The 17072-nt window shown below is 46.5% G+C and overlaps 1 protein-coding gene and 1 long non-coding RNA gene across 8 annotated transcripts in view; one reads left to right on the top strand and one right to left on the bottom strand.

The window, feature by feature from the left end:
* FECH (ferrochelatase) overlaps positions 1-8069 on the bottom strand; it is a 38209-nt gene extending 30140 nt beyond the window's left edge. Inside the window, exons 1-3 of one of the 7 annotated variants that reach the window (XM_055298080.2) lie at positions 7822-8003; positions 7132-7241; positions 1295-1421 (exon numbers count right to left, since the gene is read on the bottom strand). Coding sequence is in view for 4 of the 7 variants with exons in the window: in XM_055298045.2 (XP_055154020.1) it covers positions 1277-1421; positions 7822-7888 (212 nt within the window). In the remaining 3 variants the exon portion in view is untranslated. Of the gene's footprint in view, positions 1-1276; positions 1422-7131; positions 7242-7821 lie in introns of all 7 variants that reach the window. The other 6 variants (XM_055298051.2, XM_055298061.2, XM_055298070.2 and 3 more) reach the window with 6 other exon arrangements.
* Positions 8070-8317: 248 nt separating this feature from the next.
* On the top strand, positions 8318-10115 carry LOC134736878 (uncharacterized). Its single transcript, XR_010121302.1, has 3 exons — positions 8318-8445; positions 9194-9291; positions 9813-10115. It is a non-coding gene; the product is annotated as an uncharacterized lncRNA (long non-coding RNA).
* Positions 10116-17072: the final 6957 nt, after the last annotated feature.

The raw sequence follows: 17072 nt of genomic DNA, 5'->3' as shown, positions 1-17072 counted from the left end.
GAGACCAGCCTGGCCAACATGGTGAAACCCCATCTCTACTAAAAATACCAAATTAGCTGGGTGTGGTGGCATGCACCTGTAATGCCAGTTACTTGGGAGGCTGAGGCAGGAGAATGGCTTGAACTTGGGAGGTGTAGGTTGCAGTGAGCCAAGATCAAGTCACTGCACTCCAGCCTGGGTGAAAGAGCAAGACTCCCTCTCAAAAAAAAAAAAATTACAGGCTTACAGCTGTATTCCCAGCACTTTGGAAGGCCGAGGCAGGCAGATCACTTGAAGTCAGGAGTTTGAGACCAGCCTAGCTAACATAGTGAATTCCCGTCTCTACTAAAAATACAAAAATTAGCCGGGTGTGGTGGTATGTGCCTGTAATCCCAGCTACTCGGGAGGCTGAGACATGAGAATTCCTTGAACCCGGGAGGTGGAGGCTGCAGTGAGCTGAGATTGTGCCACTGCACTCCAGCCTGAGAGACAGAGTGAGACTCTCTCAAAAAAAAAAAAAGATATATATATACATATATATGTATATATATATATATATATATTCATACCTGTATAATTTTCATCAAACAATGTGTGATCTAGCAGAAAGGTCATGGAGTTAAATAGGTCCCAGCTACTTTCTCTCACTCTGCCTGATGTTAAAGGGTGCTGTTTCTATGTACTCATCTCGATAACTTCCCTTTATAGAGTCTTCTGTTGCCTCTGTACAGAGGAAGTCTTGGGAGCAGTTGTGACTCCTGTTACTAAAGAGGACCCTTGCAATAATGCCATGCCTACTGCCAGCCACCAGCAGCAGAAGAGGTGAGGTATGAAACGTGTACTTCACTTCTTTAATAGATGATAAATCCTATTACTTCCTTTATAATTACGTTCACTGTGTTAAGGGATGAAAAACAATACTCTAGTTTCCTATAGAAATTCTTGGTAGATCAGTTATTCATTATCCTGTATAGAACATACATTTCATAGGCATAATTATGTTAGGTTCGTAAATACATTTCCAGTATATATAATTTGTGTTATGTGACATATTCCAGAACCAAATTCTTAACACAATTTGCAGACTGTTTGTACTCAACTCTGTGTCTTTTAAGAATAGCCCTGTTGCGGGGAAGGATCCAGTGGGGAAGGAGGGTGTAAAATCTATGGTTTAACAGCTGTTGAAAGGAAGCCAAGAAAATCGCTCCTTCCACACTGGCTTTTCCCAGCACCTTTCCTCCTAGGCAGCTTGTGTCTACTGGTGTCTGCATCGATAAAGAGAAATTCTTATTTGTACCTGATGTTAGACTCATACCTCTTCTGCAGTTGAACTTGAGGTTTTGCACCCTGGGCATGCTGGGCTGTTTCTGTGGCGGCAGCCGCTGCAGCTGCACCTGACTTCCACCTCCATGGCTGACAGACCCTCCAGCTGCTGGACGCCACTGTGACAAAAGTAAAGTGCTCGCATGAAATCTAGCTAGAAAGTAATTTCTTCTGAAGAGGTCCTCAGAGCATAATTCCTGACTTTCAAATTTAAAGAGATGCCATGGCAGAAATGATTTTCCTAGCATTTCTCTGCAGGCAGGTAAAGGAACTTAAGGCCTCTCCAAGGGGATGGGGTGGAGGATCGCTCCCCTAGGATGGCCGATGAGAGCCTGCAGAGAAGCATTTTAGAAACTACACACACCTCCTCTCCCCACCTCGGCTGCAGATTTTGATACAATGCCTCACGAGAACCCCTGCATGAGACCAACATGACTGACAGTAGCGTGCTGCTCCTGTGGAAGGAGAAGGGGCTGCAGAAAAGTGAAAAGCCGCCAATTTCGGGAGTGGCAAGTGGGCCAGTTTTCAAATAGCTGCAGTTCTCCTTTCTGCCTCCAAGGCTTCTTCAGAAAGCACTGGTGCTGAGAACCCAGTAGTGCCCTTGAACCTTGACAAGGGGCCTCTGCTTCCCAGGGCCTGTTCTGGCCCTCCTCCCACTGCACCCCACCCCGCGGGGTATGCAGTCTCTACCACCAAGGAGACATGCCACCCCAGGAGTCCACATCCCACGTGCCAGACCAGGCTCCCAGCGCCCCAGGATTCCCTGTCCCCCAAGCTCCACACCCACTCCCAGGGTCTGTGCAGGCATCTTTTCGGATCCATCCTCCTGAGGGAGGTTGTGCCATCAGTGTATCAAGTCTTGACCTGAATGGTGGCCAAGGGATAACTGTTTGCAGGGGCAAGAGTGGAACTGGGCATGAAGATAGAGAATCCATCCAGGCTGTGTGTGAGGCTCCCTACAAGGCCAGAAAGAGCCGGCGGCAAGAAGAGAAGCAGGAAAGCGTGTGAGTCAGAGGCAACTCTCCAAAGGCCTCTACATTTCTGCAGGAGCTCGGAGAGTTCAAGAGCTCACCCTTCCAGGTTGTGATCAAGGTCTATTTGTCAACACAGGAGGACAGAACGTATTTCCCAGTTTGTTAGCTTGCTATATCCCACATACCATATATGTGCCTTCAAGTATACCCTTGTCCTGGGCCCCACAGGAGGTGGCAGTGGGCCTGAAGAACCCACCCGAATTGAGGAGATCATGTGCCATACTCAGCTGTCATATGAAGAGTACTGGTCTTTAAACATCCAGTGAAATGAAACTGAAGCCATATAGGAAGTACTGAAGATGGCCATGTGAGAGGGCGGTTACTATGGCGCCTGGTGCTATGCACATGACCTTCCCCATTCTCAAACCAGCCGGTTAGAAACCAGCTTGCGATCAGTCTCCTTCTGCCCTCCTACTCCTAAGAGGCAAAGGTGCCCTGAGGAGGAATTCAGGCTGTGGGTCAAGCAGCTCTGACTCTGAATTCAGCTCTGCCACTTACTAGCAATGTGACCTGAGGCCAGGTCTTCCTGAGCCTGTTTCCCCACCTGTAAAATGATACCTTGCTACAGGCATTCTTGTAAGGAGTAGTAGAGCAGAGGAGTGAAGCGCTCTGCAGTGTCCACCATGTGATTAGTGCTGGTGTTAGTTTCAACTGTCAGTTTCTAGAGGACGGGAACTATACCTGCTCTGATTTTATCCCCTAGCATGTCTGTAAAACGTAAGAGAATTATATCTCCAGGCCATTAGATTTCCAACCATCCAGACTGTGCACATTCCCAGCAGAGCCAATTATGTCAGCTTATGCTGAATAATCTTTACCAACTCAAAGTGGAAGTGCAAAGATTCCATAGAGAAGTTCGATTCCATCTGGTTTGAGTTGGTGTTTTTTTTTTTTTTAAAAAAAAAAAAAAAAAAAAAGAAATTCAATTCAAACCAACTCACATCTCCTTTTTTACATAAGTTTAATTCCGAACTTCATCGTGGGATTTAACCAGGTTCCTAATCATGCTGCAATGTCCCTAATTCCTTATATGAGTGAGATTGTATCAGATTCCATGGGCTATGAGAATAAAACCTTGGCATTCCACAATTTGACTGCTGGTACAAGTTTAGCATCCCAAACGTGAAAATCCAAAATCCAAAATGCTCCAAAACCTGAAACTTTTTGAGCACTGGCATGACACTCAAAGAAAATGCTCACTGGAGCATTTTGAATTTTAGATTTTCAGATTTGGAATGCTCAATCTGTAAGTATATTCCAAAACCTAAAAAAAATCTGAAATCCAAAACATCTCTGGTCCCAAGCATTCAGGATAAGGGGTACTCAACCTGTAATAAAATGACATTTCCTCCTTCAAACCTAAAAAAAGGAAGGAGTGCCAGGTGTGGTGGCTCACACCTGTAATCCCAGCACTTTGGGAGGCTGAGGTGGGAGGATCGCTTGAGCCCAGCCATTTGGGGGCAGCCTGGGCAACATAGCAAGACACTCGTTTCTACACAAAATTTAAGGAGTTAAAAAAAAAAAGAAAGGCTGGGCGCAGTGGCTCACGCCTGTAATCCCAGCACTTTGGGAGGCCGAGGCGGGTGGATCATGAGGTCAGGAGATCAAGACCATCCTGGCTAACACGGTGAAACCCCATCTCTACTAAAAATACAAAAAAAAAAAAAAAAAATTAGCCAGGTGTGGTGGTGGGTGCCTGTAGTCCCAGCTACTCGAGAGGCTGAGGCAGGAGAATGGCATGAACCCGGGAGGCAGAGCTTGCAGTGAGCCGAGATCGCACCACTGCACTCCAGCCTGGGTGACAGAGTGAGACTCCGTCTCAAAAAAAAGAAGAAGAAGGAAGCGGTGGGGAGGGACTAGATTTTCCAACTAGTAGATGAGGATTACCTAATAAATTTGGGAGCTAGTAGCTTTTCAAGCTGCGTAACTATTACCATGTCCTACTTACAAAATTATTTTCTCCATGGTTCTCCAGATTCTCAGAGAGGAGAATGATGTTGCTACCAAGGGACCCTTTCCACCCAGGTTTGTTAATACACTCACCCTTCAAGGACTCATCCAAAACACTCCTCTCCCCTAATGATCTGAAGATTCTAGAAAAATGAAGAGTGTCTCCTACCAAACAATTAGCATTTGTCCTGGCTAAAGGAGTTTAAAGTAAACATTCAAAGGGCCAACTGAGACTCTGGAAAAGACTCAGCTCACAGCTGAAGAGAATCTGATAGCACAGGCAGCACTGCGTGGCGTAGAGAGTACGTGTTCGGAAACCAGAGAGATCTGAGCAGAAATCCCACACGGGACCAAGAGGCCGTATGGCTGGGCCTGGGCAACTCACTGAGATGCTGCGAGTCTCACTTTTCTCATCTGCAAAATAGCGATAAGGCTACTTCTGCAGGGCTGCTGTGAAGATAAGACAGGAAAAATATGTCCAGCCCCAAGAGCAATGCCTTGCCACACTGCATGTGGTTAAGCAAAGGGGTGAAGAATATCCAATAGTACAGACTTGCCCATTTATGAACTAAGACCAAGTAATTCTGCCCCTCCTCCTTACATGGGTAACTGATCTACCTTTAGAAGGCCTACAAACAGGCTGGGCATGGGGGCTCATGCCTGTAATCCCAGCACTTTGGGAGGCTGGGGCAGGAGGACTACTTGGGCCCAGGAGTTTGAGACTAGCCTAGGCCACGTGGAGAGACCCTATCTCTATTTTTTTAATTAAAAAAAAAGAGGAAAAGAAGGCCTACAAGCAATAAAAATGATCAAACCGAGAGATAAGCAGCAAAACAGAAGATGACATAAGAAAACGAAACTTCACCGGGCACAGTGGCTCACGCCTGTAACCCTAGCACTTTGGGAGGCTGAGGCGGGCAGATCACAGGTCAGGAGATTGAGATCATCCTGGCTACCACAGTGAAACCCATCTCTACTAAAAATACAAAAAATTAGCTGGGTGTGGTGGCACGCGCCTGTAGTCCCAGCTACTTGGGAGGCTGAGGCAGGAGAATCCCTTGAACCTGGGAGGCGGAGGTTGTGGTGAGCTGAGATCACGCCACTGCACTCCAGCCTGTTGACACAGCAAGACTCCGTCTCAAAAAAAAAAAAGAAAACAAAACTTCATAACTCCTGCAGTGGTGGACACCTGTAGTCCCAGCTACTTGGAAGGCTGAGGCAGGAGGCTCACTTGAGCTCAGGAGTTCAAGACCAGCCTAGGCAACAGAGTGAGACTCGGTCTCAAAAAAAAAAAAAAAAAAAAAAAAAACTCTCAAAAAACAAACTTCATAATTCCTGGACAAATCCAATAGGTTATCATTCAGAAGTATACCTATGACTTAAGAAGTTCCTAAGTTATGACTTCATGTTGTTGCAAAAAGAAATAAAGAAAAAGGAAAAACAGAAAAAAAAAGTTCTTAAGTATCAACTGGTTCTTCAAAACCAAATTAATATTTTGGATCCTTGCGGGTGAGACAGAAGAAGGTAGAAGGCGAGATACACAAGTACTGAAATCTATAATGGCCCTTTTCTATCACATAGGAGATGAGGATTACTTCAAAAGTACTTATAAAATATGCACCATTTTAAAATTAACCTTATAGAAATAAGGTTCTATATTGTAACTATTAATAAACATAGTGGGTACTTCAAAATATTGGTTAGTTGCTGATATGGAGCCAAAATGTTCTAATGTCTTTTATGTAAACCCTACAACTCTTTTATTATCCTGGAATTGTTTTTCTAATTACATAAGACAATATATGCTCAGTGAAAAAAAAAGTTTGGAGGGCCAGGCACACTAGATCATGCCTGTAGTCCCAGCTACCAGGGAGGCTGAGGCGGGAGGATCACTTGATCCCAGGATTTCAAGGCTGCAGTGAACTATGATGGCACCACTGTACACCAGCCTGGGCGACAGAGCAACACTCCATCTCTTAAAAAAACAAAACAAAACAAAACAAACAAACAAAACGTTTAAAGTTTGGGAAGAAAAAGGCACCAAGGAAAAAAATAATTTATATAGATAGCTAAATAGACAGATAATATATGGCCCACTCCCGGAAGCTTCTTATTAATTCTGTGATATGCTAAATACGTAAAGTATAAAACTTTGCTTTTCCACTTTTACTTTCAGAACTCATTTTCAGAAATAATCCTCAGTGTTTTCTCACACAGAAGTTGATCTTTTCCTATCAATCAAAATGATAAATTATTATAACTACACCTTCAAATCAAAGTCTGTAACACAAATAGACTCCAAATCTACTTCTGCTAGAGTTTCTGAATCCTTCCACTTTTAACCTAGACTACAAATAATTTAAAGTTTCACATATTGTTCCACAACCTCAAATCTAGGACCTGTCAGACTTTATTTGCCACAGGAAAGGTCAGTGAAAGAAAAGATTAGTTTAATACTTCTTTCAGCCCCACGACTGGCACTGCGCTGCCTCTTCTTAAAAAACAATGCCCTTTGTTCCCCAGCGCCCTTAGTGAGCTAGCCTCATTGTACACTGGGTCCTTATTATTTTCCTAACAAAGGCACCTCTAATGAGATATGGAGGTTCAGAGGGGATTCTCTCCACTCCAAGTAGGTGTCAGACTGATGAACTTCTTAGAAAAATATGTCCAGTCTGAGTCACCGTTCAGATGCATTAAATAAGCATCTTATTTGTGTGTGGCAGCCTTCTACATGAATGGCTAGACATCTTGAGGATGGCTGTGTACCTACTGTGTGCCAGGCAAGGTGCTCATGTTCAAGGCAAGCCTTAAAAAAAAAAAAATTCGGATTTCAATGTACATTTACCAAAGCTCTGGCGAGGTTAGGTGCCTTGTTCAAGGTGTCACAGTTGGAAATGCTGTCCCAGCCAGGTGTGTGCGATCCACAGTCCCATCAGTTCATCCTGTGGTCAAAACCTATTCACGGTTTACATCAGAAACGTGGGAGGCTGTTCGTGGGTCTTACAAGTTCCCCAGATATCTCTAGAAAACGCTAGCCCAGGCTGCCCCACGGTGGATCCCGCTGCTAAGGAGAAGTGGGCACAGAGGGACCAAGGACCATGGGCTTTCCTCAGCAGGGAGGGAACTGCAGGGCAGATGTCCATGATGGTGATGATGATGATACCTTCCTTACTGTCCTCTATGGCAGGCCCATAACATACCTTCCCTCGCGTAATCTTCTCAACAGTCTGGTTACTGTAGGTGACAATAACCAAGGCTCTGGGAAATTCCAGCCACTGCTCCAAGCCACCCAGCCGACCGATGGGACTTGAACCTGTGCCTCCTGGATCCAGGCGCCCTCCCCGCGGCCTCCCGAGCCCTGAGTGCTGCCCTCACCCCTCCCTTCTCCGCGACGCCCCTCGCTCGGTTGCTCGCAGCATCCCCAAGGCCGCTCCCGGAATCCCCCGGGCGCCAGGGCCCGGGCGCCAGCTGCCCGCTCTGCCCACGCCTTCTCAGGGACACTGGCCCCGGCGACCGCCGCGACAGACCCACTTACGCGGATCGCGGAGCAGGGCGCCCGCGGCGCGCAGGGCCGCAGCCATGTTTGCGCCGAGTGAACGCATTGCCGGGGCAGCCTCGGCCCGAGTCCGGGCTCCTCCCGCGGCGGCGCGCCCAGGTGTCCGCCCAGCAGTGGCCGAGCCGGGTAGCGATCCCCACGCGCGTCCCCAGCCCCCTGACCTCGCGCCCTCCCGGCGCGCCCGCTCATTCGCTGCCGGGCCGGGGCGGGCGAGGCCAGGCAGAGACACGCCCCTCTCGGAGAGCCCGCCCCAGCTGGGCGCCGCTCCCTGCGTGAAAACGGGCGCGGGGACTGAGCTATGAGCCCGCTCCCCACCACCATCGCAAGTTACTGCAAAACCTGCTGGACTCCTAGTTGCGTGCCCTGATTGCATCTGCCAGACTAGCGAAGTCAGGATCCTCAGCCGTGACTCAGCAAATAACTTTTTTCGATGTTTCCATTACTATTATTTAGATATAAGGATGCTTTTGCCTCAGTTCTCCAGTTTGCCTGCCTAGTCACAGCACAAGTGTGCAGATCCTGTTTTGTTTTGCTTTATTTTCAGAATAGAAAAAGGGATTATTCAGTTTCTCTGCACCCTCTCTGTGCAGCTGAATTTGACAGGTGAGACTCAGAAGAGCATTAGGAAAAGTGAAGGCCAGCCTGGCAAGTGCATTTCTTGGAGGGACGGTATGATGAGGTTTGTCTGTATCATATCCGCGCATCTTCCCAGTTTAGCCGCCCGCCCTGCCCCCAAGGTGGCACACTGAGACCATGGGGAGGAACAGGCGCACCTTTCATTCCTACGCCTCCGCCAGCCCACCCTGCCTATATGTGTTCAATGCATTGTGGAGTAGGAAACCAGCCCTTGCTACAGAAAGGTCTCAGGCATCGGTATTCATTGAACAAATATTGAGCACCTACTATGTGCATTGGGAAAACAGTAGTGAAAAGAGCAGACGGGGGTTTACATGGGGTTAGGGGAGACACAGAAAATAATCACAATATGTAATACTTTGAATGATGGAGCCCTTCCACGGCCTCCCCTCTTCTTTTTCCCTCTCAGGAAAAAGTTGGTCCTCCTGATGGTTATAAGCCCAATGCAAAATGTCAAATTAAATGGATAGCCTTTCATATTACCTACAAGATCTTCATATCCAAGCGGATGTCCTGAGAAAAGCACAGTAAAACCTGCTCTAGGTATCAACCCACGTTCCTTATATGTGTGGCTAATTCTCTACCCTCATAACAAAAGTTATAGTCTTCTTAAGTTGCCCTGTAAAGAGGTGATCTTCATGGATAACATACTTCTCTACCTACAGTCTGAACCCATTTTTGTTGTTGTTGTTGTTTGTTTGTTTGGTATTTCCAGTAGATACAGAGTTTTGCCATGTTGGCCAGGCCAGTCTCGAACTGCTGACCTCAAGTGATCCACCCACCTCGGCCTCTCAAAGTGCTGGGATTACAGGCGTGAGTTACCATGCGCGGCCTGAACCCATTTCTTCTAAAGAAACTAAATTAAAAGGCTGCACACCTCACAATGCTGTGCTGGCAGACGTGTAAAGGCCAGAGAATAAAATGGCCAGGGGTGTTAGATGTCTGAGTTATGAAGGCTCTTCTTGTCCCCTCTGGAAGGCCCTGGAGAAAGTCATCCCCTCCATCCAGGGTGCTGGGCCATCCTGCTAGGTAGAGATAAGGGGGCTTCTGGTCCCTCCCAGGCAAACGCTGATGATTAGTGACAAGGCATAAAGGTGCCAAGTCTCACCAATACAAAATCAATGGATGGCACGGGTTAAATTTGTTTCTGTCCAGAAATGATTAAGGAACTAGCGAGACATACTTTATTAAATATTTTAATGAATCAGCATCATTTCTTTTATTCACATCTTGCACTTTCATTTTTACTGACTTCTTGTTTTTTTATTTTTTCATTAATTAATTTTTATTTATTTATTTATTTATTTATTTATTTATTTATTTATTTATTTTAGAGGGAGTCTCACCCTGTTGCCCAGCCTGGAGTGCAATAGCGCGATCTCGGCTCACTGCAACCTCCACCTACCAGATTCAAGTGATTCTCCTGCCTCAGCCTCCCGAGTAGCTGGGATTACAGGTGCCTTTGCTGACTTTTAAAAACTCATTCAAAATTCCTCATGTATAAAATCTCCTGGTGCACATATTAAGAACTCATAGGTTATAACTGAAAACAGAACTTCATTCTTTTTCCCCAACAGAGAGTACCATAACAATTGTTATTCCTAATCTATGGCTTATTTCTTACAAACATTGAATATAACAGCTTTCCAATGAGTAAATTTTTATGTTCTTATGCAGTGAAAGCAGATAAAATGTGCTTCATGTTGGTCCTTTTCAAAACTGGTAGAAAATACAGTCCTTAACCCAGAAATTGTGAACTCTAAATACAGGCTTACCAGAAAAGCCCTTGAAAGGCTAAAGAAATTTGCAGAACCATATGATATACATAATATGAATTTTTTCTGACTTAACATATTTTTAACAAAATGACACACCAATTCCATTAGCAAACAGAAGGCTAAAAAGGCACAGTGTGTGGGCTAACAGAGATAAGGAGCACCCCAAACAGGAGGGAAAGGGTTTGTCTGGGGCCTGGTGACTTCATTAGTGATAAAGCACTCACCTGTCACAGACACCACTCTGAGTGCAGCCTGTGATCCTAAATAAAATGAATTTGTTGGTTTCAGCTCAGTGCTTCAGGGAAAGGGGTGGGAAATCTCTTCATTCATTATTTGCCATGATTGGCACCTCTGAGCTACACAAACTAAATTTAGATTATTCAACTCTGATTCCTTAATCAGGAAAAGAACTGGGGAAGGGAGGAATCAGGAGGGATTCAGGGCAAGAGAAACAGTGGCTGCATGTGACAAATGGTAAGCTATAATCATTACTCAGAGAAATCTGATCGATTGTCCCTAGAATCATTTTACAACAAAGAGGCCACCAAATCCAGGCCAACATGCCATGCATTTTTGACTTGCCCCTCTTCACCATGCAGAGCCTTCAGCCCAATGGTGGTGATGGGTTTATTAATCCATCTGCCCATATTTCCTGACCATCTACCATGAGCAAAACATTAGGTCATGTAGAGGATAAAAGAGTGAAAAGGAAAACAAACAACATTCTCAAACAGCTCATTCGCTTATGAAACAAACGTATGGGAGACTCCAGTCTATGTCAGGCACATGGCAGGCACTGGGTGTGTAGCAATGAACTGGACAGTCCCTACTTGCATGGAACGTACCTTCTAGAAGGCAAGGCAGACGATCGTTTTACAACAAAGATGAAAGACATACAACGTATTGTCAGGTATGGCTAGGGACCGGAAGAAAGCTAAAGGAGGTGGAGGAAGGGAGAAAGGCCGCAATTGCCCAGGTCAGTAGTGCAGTCAGGACCAGCCTCTCTGCAAAGGTGGCATTTCAGCAGGGACCTGCAGGGAGTGAGGGCATTGTCTGGGGAAGAGCTTGCAAGCAGAGAGACCAGCAAGCACTGGAACACATCTGAGGCTTGTATTCATTTCCTAGGGCTGCTGGAACAAAATACCACAAACCAGGCAGATAAATGTGTTGTCTTGAGTTTTGAAGGCTAGAAATGCAAAATCAGGGCGTCAGCAGGGCTGTGCTCCCTCTGAAACCTGTAAGGGAGAATCCTTCCTTTTCTTTTTTAGCTCATGGTGGTGGCGACAATCCTTGGCGTTCCTCAGCTTGTAGATGCAGCACTCCAACCTCTGCCTCCATAGTCACAGGCTGTCTTCTCCTCTTGGAAGGAGGCCAGTCATTTTGGATTAACGGCCTACTCTAATAACCTCATCTTAACCTGACTGCATCTGCAAAGACCCTGTTTCCAAATAAGTTCATGTTTACAGGTACCTGGGGGCTAGGATGTCAACGTGTCTGTTGGGGGAACACAACTCAGCCCCATAACAAGGCTGTCAAGGAACAGCAGGGAGGCCACATGGCTTGAGTAGGGGGGTGGCGGGAGGTAGGGGAACCAGGGTGGATTGATGTAGAACTTTGTAGGTAATGAAAAACTGTGTCTTCTGAGTGACCTCCATTCTTCACTTATACTGCATGACTAAATGTGCCCATTGTGGCTGGGCGCGGTGGCTCATGCCTGTAATCCCAGCACTTTGAGAGGCTGAGGCGGGCGGATCACCTGAGGTCAGGAGTTTGAGACCAGCCTGAGTAACACAGAGAAACCCGTCTCTACTAAAAATACAAAATTAGCCGGGCATGGTGGCACATGCCTGTAATCCAGCTACTGAGGAGGCTGAGACAGGAGAATCGCTTGAACCTGGGAGGCGGAGGTTGTGGTGGGCCAAGATTGCACTGTTGCACTCCAGCCTGGGCAACATGAGCAAAACTCCGTCTAAAAAAAAGAAAAAAAGTGCCCATTGTGATTTTTTTTTTTTTTTTAGCTCATTCATACTGAGTGTTTTTTCCAGCATTCTCTGCTTCCTGGGTGGTGGAAGGGTCCCTAAGAGGCCTTTCTGTTTGCTTCTTCAAGGACCCAGAGGTCCCATCAGTCTTAGACCAAGTTTGTGTGAATATCTCAACTTGGTTGTCCTGTTCCCTGCAGTTGTATAAATTCACAGCCAGGGAGTAGGCATTCCCCAGAGCCCTGGGAAGATGGCAGGCTTCCTTGTGCTTCTCTGGGCTAGAGGGCCAATTTTCTGGATTACTTTTCACAGAAGTGCCGGGCCTCTGCAGCCCTGCTTCATGGAGGGGTCTGGTCCTAGCTCCACCTTCCTATGGCTGCATGGGCATTCTAGGAGCTGGGCACATGATGTGTTCACTGTGAAAACTCATGGAGTTGCATGCTTATGATGTATGCCTTTTTCTATGTAAGTATTATACTTCAATGAAACTCTTTTTTTAAAGGGGCCCCTTGGTGACTTTATCTGGCTGGGCTCTGGCTGGGCTCAATTCTCCCTGGAGCCCCCATTCCTAACCTAACACCTCTGACTTTGAGATTCTCTCTAGCCCCTCCCCTCCAATTCTGATGCCCAGAGATGTTCCTTTCTCACCTAGGATTTTGAGGGCAAATAGACGTATCTAGTAAATCTGTTTATGATGCTCACAAGAGGTGAGCAGAAGTTTCCCTGACAAAAGTGAGAGGGTTTCAGGCTGAGAAGATGAAGGAATGCTTTCCATCGAGGAGGTATCTGAACTTACAATAAGAGGACTGAGATAGGCTGAATGTGCAGAGACAGCACGAAGGTGGAAGAGCACATGAGAACCAGGAGCAAGACCTTCACTTGGCCATAGCACAGGGTATGGCGAGGACTAGGAGAAAAGGCTGGGGTCCCAGCCCGAATGCACTGAGGGCTTGGCCCTTCATAGGCCAGCAGAGGCATCGAGAGCCATGACAGTCAGGAAGGTGGGCAGCTGCTCAGGGCTGTGGCAGAGGAGAATACTGAGCAAGCAGGGTGTGGGTCATAGGACGTAATAGGGGCCAGGCTGAGAGACCGAGCTGAACAGAGTGGCCACAGGTGAGGATTGAGGTGTGGAGCAGAGTGGCAATGGAAGTGAAGATGGCAGAGGAGCAAAAGGTATGGAGAAGGCCAGGCCCAGTGGCTCACGCCTGTAATCCTAGCACTTTGGAGGCTGAGGCGGGAGGATCACTTGAGCCCAGGAATTTAAGACCAGTTTAGGCAACATGGCAAAACCCCATCTCTACAAAAAATACAAAGATTAGCTGGGCATGGCAGTGTGCACCTGTAGTCCCAGCTACTCAGGAGGCTGAGGCAGGAGGATTGCTTAAGCCAGGGAGGCCAAGGCTGCAATGAGCAGTGATCATGCCACTTACACTCCAGCCTGAGCAGCAGGGTAGGACCCTGTCTCAAAAAACATATTTAAAAATTTTTAATTAAAAATTTAAATTTTTTTTAAAAGATAGGGAGAAGTCGAGAGGACAGGCACAGGTTATGGCATCTTAAAGATAAGCAGCAGGCTGGAATCAAGTAACTCCAAGGTTTCTGGCCTTGATGAGGCCGAAAAAGAGAAGCACATTAGTTAGCAGCGGAGCTGGTTTGAGACAAAGCTGGGGGCTCTTTGTCATTGCTGTTCTCATTTTGTTTTGTTTCTAACCGCATATACTTTATGCTGCAGGAAGTAGAAAAGACAAAGAGGTACAGCTAATTTTTTTTTTTTTTTTTTTAGACAGAGTTTCGCTCTCGTTGCCCAGGCTGGAGGGCAATGGCACCCTCTCGGCTCACTGCAACCTCTTGCCTCCCAGGTTCAAGCAATTCTACCTCAGCCTCCCGAGTAGCTGGGATTACAGATGCCTCCCATCATACCCAGCTAATTTTTTCTATTTTTTATAGAGACAGGGTTTCACCACATTGGTCAGGCTGGTCTCAAACTCCTGACTTCAAGTGATCCACCCGCCTCAGCCTCCCAAAGTGCTGGGATTACAAACATGAACCACTGTGCCCGGCCAAATTTTTTAAAAAGTTTTAGTAGTCATTGATATAGCAATAATGATTGAAGCTAGCCATTCATTCATCATTTTTTCAGTCTGCTATGTGCCTTGCATAGCCCACTACTGCCCACAAGCAGCTTATACACCAGCAGAGAAGCAGCTATCTAAACAAAGAGAAATAAAAGGTACAAAGGTCTGCTCTGGGTCCCATACAGCAGTGGCAGGCAAGGGGCAGGGCTGTCAGGACAGCCCCCAGGGAGAGGCTGCTGGTGCCCCCGCATCATTTCCAGGAAGAGGGGGCGGCTGCTGGGGGACAGGCCTTGCAGGTCAGGAGAGCAGCAAGCCCTGTGACAGCAAGATGTGTTCTGCAGCTGCTGGTTGGTCAGTGGGAAGAGACGATCTGAAGGATTTAGCGAGGTGAGCACTGAGTCCTGGAGGTGGGCAGGGGCCAGCTCACAGGGAGCCTGGTAAGCCAGGGTCAAGGTCTGGGCTGGGTCCTGTATGCCACAGACTAGAGTAGCTGCAACAAGGAAAGTTAAGACAGGCTTCTGAGTCACACTCACATTTAGCCCGCAGGAAAAAGAGTCACAATAACTGTAATGGCTTCCATTTATTAAGTGCCAGACACGGAACCGCTGCAACTGGCTTATAAAGAGGAGGTACCACCCTATTTTACAGATGAGGAAAACAGAGTCACAGAGGTCCCCTGACTTGCCTGAATCCAGTTAGCAAGGGGCAGAGCCAGTATTTGGACCCAGGTATGTTTGGCTCCCAAGCCAGGGCTGGCTCCATACCTTCAAGGTGCATCTCACAAAAGAAAAAGGTGACAGAAGACAGGGGTCAGGCCAGGCATGGTGGCTCACATCTGTAATCCCAGCACTTTGAGAGGCTGAGGCACACACCTGTAATCCCAGCACTTTGAGAGGCGGAGGCAGGCTTGAGGTCAGGAGTCCAAGACTAGCCTGGCCAACGTGGCAAAACCCCATTTCTACTAAAAATACAAAAATTAGCCTGTTGTGGTGGTGTATGCCTATAATCCCAGCTACTAGGGAGGCTGAGACAGGAGAATCACTTGAACCCAGGAGGCAGAGGTTGTAGTGAGCCGAGATCACACCACTGCACTGCAGCCTGGGCAACAGAGCAAGACTCTGCCTCAGACAAAAAAAAGAAAGCAAGCAGGAGTCAGAGAGCGCCTATGGAGTTCTCACCACTCACCCAGGTGTTCCTGTCACCAAGGTCATGGATTCGTTAGAGGCGCTGAATTATGAATTCAAATTTGTGGGTGAACCTGAATGCACTAAGGAAATTCTTTTTTAACAGACATAGCCGGAGAATAATAGGTATCTATCTACCCATTCCCATAACCCAGTTAAATTTCACTTATAACCTTTCAGAGTTATATACTGCTTTTTTTCCCATTTACAGAGAATTCATCATTCTCCTTGCTATTTTTTTCCTTCCTAATAGCTAATAACAGATCATTTCTTCCCTTTTGTTTATGCCCACTCCCTTTTGATTGGTCTTCAAATACAGAGTAATGACCTCTGGGTAAAGATGGGGCTTGAACACAGGGGTATAGTTTCACTCTCTCCCAAAAACCACACTGAAATGACAGTAGAGGTTTTGTTCATGATGGTGGTATTTTTTGTTTTTAAGCACAAACCTAAAAGGATGGGAAAAAAGAAAAAGTGAACCACAATAGAATTTTTAAAGTGGCAGCAGATGAATAAATACTTAATGTTTTAGCAGACCCAAGAAAACTGAATCCTGAGCTGGCCATCCATATTAGACAAAAACCATCCAGATTACACTAGGGGGCTCAGGACTGGCAGTCACAGGTACCACTGGAAGTAGGGATGAAAGGAGATGCTAAAATGAGATGGACTGAAAGTCTGTTAAAGCAGGCTGGGCACGGTGGCTCACGCCTGTAATCCTAGCACTTTGGGAGGCTGAGACAGGAGGATCCCTTGAGCCCAGGAGTTTGAGACCAGCCTGGGAAACACAGGGAGACCCTATCTCAAAAAATAAATAAATAAATAAAATCAATAAAATAAAATAAAAAGAGTCTGTTAAAGCAGCAGATTGCCTAGATTCCCACCCTGCAGTGGAGTGACCGCTCCCCCTGGGGAGCTTTTAAAAAATACCCTGGTCCCATTTCTGAAATTCAGATTCAATTGGTCTGAGGTAAGGCCCAAACACCATTATTTTTAAGGTCCCCAAATGATCCCAATGTGCTGCCAAGATTGCTTTTCACAGAGTTGAACTACTCTACGTATTAAGGACAACATTTTTAGGAACTGTTACGAGGCAGCAAGGTGGCAGGGGCTGAACGGCAAGGTGGGAAAGTGGGTCGCTTGAAATGGCTGAAGGACATTTAAGAGGGCAAGTTGATATTTAAGCAATTGAATTGTCCTGTTTGTCTCCAAAACTGAGCAGGTCACACAAGTGCCAAAGGTGAAGGGGGTTTTTGGTATGAAAAGCAGGGAGTTTCAGGGAGGAGAAAGTCACGTGATGAAGTCCTGAGAGGGCAGGGGTGTCCGTGAGCTAGCCATGGGAACGCGGGATGGCATCTGTGACACCTGGATTAGGGTAGTAACTACATAGCGAAGGGAGTGAAGTCCACACGTGTGAGGTTTGCTGCTCACCATGCTCAGTCTCTCGGCCTGAGGTCACCACCTTAACTCCCTTATCCATACCTTATCCTGGCTCTCCTTTAATATTTTAAAACTTTCAACCTGTTTACACCATAAAAATTTAGGCTAACTGAGCCTAACCTCTTCACTTAAATTCTG

Source organism: Symphalangus syndactylus, chromosome 1 (genome assembly GCF_028878055.3).
Source record: "Symphalangus syndactylus isolate Jambi chromosome 1, NHGRI_mSymSyn1-v2.1_pri, whole genome shotgun sequence".
Taxonomy (NCBI): domain Eukaryota; kingdom Metazoa; phylum Chordata; class Mammalia; order Primates; family Hylobatidae; genus Symphalangus; species Symphalangus syndactylus.
This window is presented reverse-complemented; position numbering and strand designations above follow the sequence as displayed.